This window comes from Syngnathus acus, chromosome 3 (genome assembly GCF_901709675.1).
Source record: "Syngnathus acus chromosome 3, fSynAcu1.2, whole genome shotgun sequence".
In the NCBI taxonomy this organism is placed as follows: domain Eukaryota; kingdom Metazoa; phylum Chordata; class Actinopteri; order Syngnathiformes; family Syngnathidae; genus Syngnathus; species Syngnathus acus.
Window position 1 is genome coordinate 20,383,318 of NC_051089.1, and position 6,000 is coordinate 20,389,317.

General features: G+C 41.8%; 1 protein-coding gene across 6 annotated transcripts in view; it reads right to left on the bottom strand.

Annotated features, from left to right (window-relative positions):
* The window catches only part of arnt2 (aryl-hydrocarbon receptor nuclear translocator 2), a 119,246-nt gene extending 113,583 nt beyond the window's left edge, over nucleotides 1-5,663 (bottom strand). For all 6 annotated transcript variants that reach the window (XM_037247316.1, XM_037247315.1, XM_037247314.1 and 3 more), the window contains exon 1: nucleotides 5,542-5,663. In XM_037247316.1, the coding sequence (XP_037103211.1) occupies nucleotides 5,542-5,572 (31 nt within the window). In that variant the 5' untranslated portion in view covers nucleotides 5,573-5,663. The remainder of the gene's footprint in view (nucleotides 1-5,541) is intronic.
* Between the last annotated feature and the right edge of the window lie 337 nt (nucleotides 5,664-6,000).

Sequence of the window (6,000 nt, forward strand, 5' to 3'; positions counted from 1 at the left end):
GATTTTGTCGAATAAATTGCCGCCCAATATGCGACTTATACTCCGGAGCGACAATTATGTTTTTTTCACTTTTTTGGGCATTTTATGGCTGGTGCGACTTTTACTCCGGCGCGATTTATAGTCTGAAAATTACGGTAACTATATTGTAGCATTAACAAAGTACAAGGAAAGACGTGGGTTTGGTAAACGGCTCTTTATTTAACAAAACAAGAGTTCAACAAGCCAACAACTACTGAACTGTAACGATAAAAACATAGACAAGTTGCTACACGAAATAAAATATATCAAATAACTATAACATAAATAGTTCACCATCACACGGCCCCAAGCACCGGCGTTGACTTCCAGGCGTGTGGCGGCGTGGACTTCCATCCCCGGAGGTGCCACTTCCAGCCACGGAGGTGGAAGAGAGCTCCATAGAATAGGACCGGGCGTGCGTAAAAGCCATGTCCGAGCCCCATCCACCGTCCCCGGACAGCTACCCGGCCGAGCGCCGGCCCCCGACTTCCATCCACGGAGGTGAAAGAGAGCTCCGTAGAGTAGGACCGGGCGTGCGTAAAAGCCATAATAGTTTTTCAAACCTTCTGTCACTCCAACAGAGGCGTAGCCAGGAATTTTTCCAGTAGGGGCGCACACCCACAGGAAAAAAAATCGAACATCACCCACGCCGTTCGCTGATCGCTAAAACGTCCGGGAGGCAAACGGTGAATGGATAACATCGCGCACATAGAATAGCGCAAGCACACTCGCGCAAGACCGAAAGAAAAAAACGGCATGAAAATGAAGAATCGAAAAAGCTCGATTTTTTTTTTTTCTTTTTTTTTTTTTTTTTTTCAACCGGGGCGCAGGGAGTCCTAACCGGGCCGCCCCGGCTCGCCTCGCCTTGGCTACGCCTCTGCACTCCAAACCATTAAATCCTTCAAACTCTTCGCCCTTTGTGTCACTTACAAACAAAGCCGCTAATGATGCCGGTAGTACATCGCCCATCGTCATCCCGTGGTCGAATCTTTGTCCGTTATGTAAACAACCGCCGCGCCGCGCTGCTGTCACTTGAAATTCAAATTACAGTAATCCCTTGCTACATCGCGGTTCGTTCATCGCGGTTTAACTTTTTTATTTATTTTTTTTTATTTTGAAAATTTGTGAAAAAATTCATATATAAGTCGCTCCTCTGTATAAGTCACCCCCCCACACAAACTATGAAAAAACCCGCAACTTAAAAGAACTTAAAGTTAAAAAATTACAGTACTTATGTTTCCCTTCTATATCGATCTGTAAATTCACTCAAAACATTAACGGAGCAGCCTATTTTGAGATGAAATAGCCTCGTGCGTATAGCAGCTATCATTATAGCATTAGCCACCCGCAAACTCCCATGAGCCTCAGCTCGCAGACTCCCATGAGCCTCAGCAAAGTGTCGTGGCAGCCCCCTGTAAACAATCACGTTTCTCAAACTCTCTCCCATAAAAGTGATCGGAACCGAATAAAGACTGATTTAACACATTGGTGCTGCTTATTTATGATTCCGTTGGATATTGATCCGTAAACGTACTCGAAAACATTAACGGAACATCCTATTTTGAAATGAAATAGCCTCGCGGTTACAGCAACTATTCAGTGACGCCCCCTGACCACGCTTGCCGTAATGCTGGGAAGCAATGCGACCTTGTAATTTACTAGTCGTACTAAAACGTACTGAAACATTTTGGCAGAGCGCTGTGTACAACCAGTATTGATCAACAAATTCATCAATTGATCCATATATAAGGCGCTCTGCATTATAAGGCGCACTGTGTTTTTTTGAGTAAATTTTAAGTTTTTAAGTGTGCCTAATAGTGCGGAAAATACGGTATATATATATACGTATATATATATAGTATACGTATATCATTGAAGATTTATTCTTTAACGATATGACAATATCATGACCGTAGCGTAACATTAGCTTACATGTAACACTATGTTACCCATATGCTTGTAAAAGTAAAAAAGTACCTTTGAGTTTTTTTGTTTCGATGTGCTCCTTAATGTTCCTAGCGCCGCGACCTCCATAGCTGATCAAATCTTGACAGAAAATACACAAAACGGCGGATGTTGTCGCATCACTGCTGCCAGTGAGTTAGGTTTATAGAGGCAAGCCGATTTCCGTACTCACAGCTTAACTAATTTTGCCTTGAGATGTGCCAAAAGATGCCGTCGCGGCGGGGGGGGGGGGCGAATGCTCACGAGTCGCCGAGGCTAACATTGCCCGGCCGCTTCCATAACAACCCCCCCCCCCCCCAATATATATTAAAAAAAAGAAATTCTCAACGGATTTACACGATTCACGAAAACTGTTTCTATTTTGTAGGTTTTAATTTTCTGGAATGGTTAAGGTTCTGGAATGCATCTCCTGCGAAAAGCGAGGGATCACAGTATTATTATTTTGAACCTTGATTAGGGCTGAATGATTTTTAACAAATACAAGTGTATAATATCTATTGTAAGTACCGTAATTTTCGGACTATAAGTCGCGGTTTTTTTCATAGTTTGGGTGGGGGGGCGACTTATAATAAGGAGCGACTTGTGTTTTTTTTCAAAAATTTTCAAAAAAATAAAATAGTGAAACCGCGATAAACGAACCGCAATGTAGCAAGGGATTACTGTAATTTGAATTTTCAAGTGACGTCAGCAGCGCGACGTCGCGGTCAGCAGCGCGACGCGGCGTTGTTTACATAAAGGACAAAGATTGACTCGACGGAGCTCTCTTTCACTTCCGTGGATTGAAGTCGGGGGCCGGCGCTCGGCCGGGTAGCTGTCCAGGGACGGTGGATGGGGCTCGGACAATGCTTTTACGCACGCCCGGTCCTACTCTACCGAGCTGTCTTTCACCTCCGTGGATGGAAGTCGAGGGCCGTCGCTCGGCCGGGTGGCTGTCCGGGGATGGTGGATGGGGCTCGGTCATGGCTTTTATGCACGCCCGGTCCTATTCTATGGAGCTCTCTCCCCACTTCCGTGGCTGGAAGTCCACGCCGCCACACGCCTGGAAGTTTGTTTTGTTAAATAAAGAGCCGTTTACCAAACCCACGTCTTTCCTTGAACTTTGTTAACGCTACAATATAGTTATATAGTAGATCCGTGAGGCTGACGTCAGGGCGCACGCGCGGCGTTGTTGACAAAGGACGAGGAATTTGATCGATGGATTTAATGATTTAGAATGCACAGATGGTTTGATAACATTATTGCTTATATAATAGTTATTTGATATATAATTTATATATCGTTATATGGGCCTGTGGAATATTTTGAAGTGCAAGAGTCAGAGGCGCGCACACATTGTTGACAAAGGACGATTGATGGATTTAATGAATTGGAGTGACACAGATGGTTTTATTAACGTGTTATTTATGTAATAGTTTTTTGAATAACTCTGAATTTTACGTCAGGGCCGTTCTCAGCTCTTAGTTTGTGTTTATGTCACGTTAGCATACCTATCGTTTAGCCTGTTGTTGCTCGTTCATGACTGTTCTTGGTGTTGGATTTTGTCGAATAAATTGCCCCCCAAAATGCGACTTATACTCCGGAGCGACTTATATATGTTTTTTTTCACTTTTTTGGGCATTTTATGGCTGATGCGACTTATACTCCGGAGCGATTTATAGTCCGAAAATTACGGTAGGTAGGTATAAATCAGTAACTCATGAATCAGATTACAATAATACAAACTAATCTCTGGTTTTCACTCAATTTTTCGTGTTCCAAGAAACAAGATATGTAACCAATACTGTCCCAAATGACCCAATTTACTGACCCAATACTGACCCAATTTTTCTTCTCCAAATTGCAGCCTTTGAAAATTCCTTTTTACTACATTGCAAGGTCAACTTGAATTTGATTTCAAATCCAACCCTCGTGTAAATGTACCACAAAGGTCAGACTCAAGGCCCACAGCCCGGATATATCACGGCATGCCACTGCATGAAACATGTGAAAGCAGAAGGTAAGGGAGATTACATGTGAACCTGCAGGCTCTTGCCACATGTAAACAAACACAGTGCAGCTCAGCCACTGACTAGCAGACGTCATGGAAAAGGAAAAAACATAGCATGTACATAGACAACTTCAAGCAGCATCTCCTGGGATCTTCAGATTGAGCCAAAGGAAGAAAAGCAAATGCCTTAAAATGATTAAGGAAAACTCAAATTGTTACACTTGTCTGCATTCTTCCTAAAACAAAGGCAAACAATTGCTGTTGCAGATTCATAAAAATAATATATTTCATCTGTTTTTGTTTTACATTTGTCATACAATATTTTACTGTATACACAAAACATAAGCAATTGCGCATTTCGTTTCCTTACTGTATCCTTACCATGGAAAAGAAGTACGGCCTTAATAAAAGGTATGTATCAGACAATGATTTTTGGTGCACCATTGCACCATAAGCATTAATATATTTCTAAAAGAACAATAAAAGCTTAATCCAAATTTCATCGTGCAGTATAATTTATACGTATCTTTCATTTTAAAAAGAAATATATACCTGTTGCTGACCCTAACCTTTAATTCATAAACATGACTAAATATTTTATCTTGTTCTTATACTGTTATTAAGAAAACGGCAGATTTGGAATTAGGGATTTTTTTATATTGTTGACTAATTTTTTTTCCTTACAATTGTTGAATTTTTACCACAATGGCGAATTCAACCACATATCTTATTTTAGAGAATACTACAAAATCAAAATAGTGACAATGTAATATTTTTTTCGGTTGCTAGATAAATAGAACTAATGCTCGCTGTAGTGTTTATATTCTTTACAATGCCTTCTTTACTTTAACCATCAGATACTAACAAAGCAGTAAGTTTACTAATTATTCATATTGTGGTTTGGTAAAAGGGTTACTATTGGTTACTATTCACAGATTTTAAGAATGGCTAAAAATATTCTGTGGTGTGAATAGTCCTATCGTGCGTGTTAGTTTTAACAAAGCGATTACAGTATTTCATTTCTTAAATACGGTTTTATATACATACCGACTGCTCTGGGGAGCGGTATGAGCGATTGAATCATTCTTCACTCTACGAATTTTGGAATTAACAGGCGAGAAGGTTAATAAATAGGGCTAGGCCAGTAGGCTACTAGTTTACATTTCTGTAAATCGTGGATGATACGCAGAACAAGTGCAGTGCAGTAGGACAATATGCAAAATTATCTTTGTGTCACTGAGAGTGAAGAAAGCAAAGCGCCAGCAAAAATAATGCGAGGGATTAACAAAAGGACACCGTACTTCAATATTGAAGCCTTTTTTACACATCGGTCAACTCATTCTGACAAAGAGAAGTTAGCAAAGCTGTACAGAACAGCACTGCTGCGAACGACCGCACAGTATGGGGGAAGGGGATGGATGCTGGAGCTAGGCTGTGGCGGCCTGGCGGCGGGTTTAGCCCTCTTTTTATTTCACAGGCTCGGCAAACTGCATAATATTGAATTCTCGTTTCCAAACGAGGGCTTAACACGTTGGGTTCGTCCGAGATGTGAATAGAAGGTGCTGACTTACCGGACGGATTGACCGCGGCGGGAGTTGCCATGTTTCCTCCACGGAGAAAAATAACAAAACGGCAGCGGTGGGGATGACGCACAATACGTCAAGAGAGCCCAGGGCAGAGAGAGAGAGAGAGAGAGAGAGAGAGAGAGAGAGAGAGAGAGAGAGAGAGAGAGAGAGAGAGAGAGAGAGAGAGAGAGAGAATTCCTTTTTAGTTTAATGTCATCCACATTGGTAAAAATAGCGGTTTTCTGCAGGCTTGGCACGCGAGGCTCCCTCAAGCCGCCTGTCGTCGAAAATCTGCTCTGGGTGATCAGAGGCACTTGAATTAATCGATTCTGTCTATTGTTAAAGAACAGATTGTGTGAAAGCAGACTAAATTGAACGCAAGATGTCTGGATGGTAACACCGCGAGATCTTTGGGCTCCTTGAATAAATTATTGTTACACCCAGCAAAGGGCACAGTGACGAATA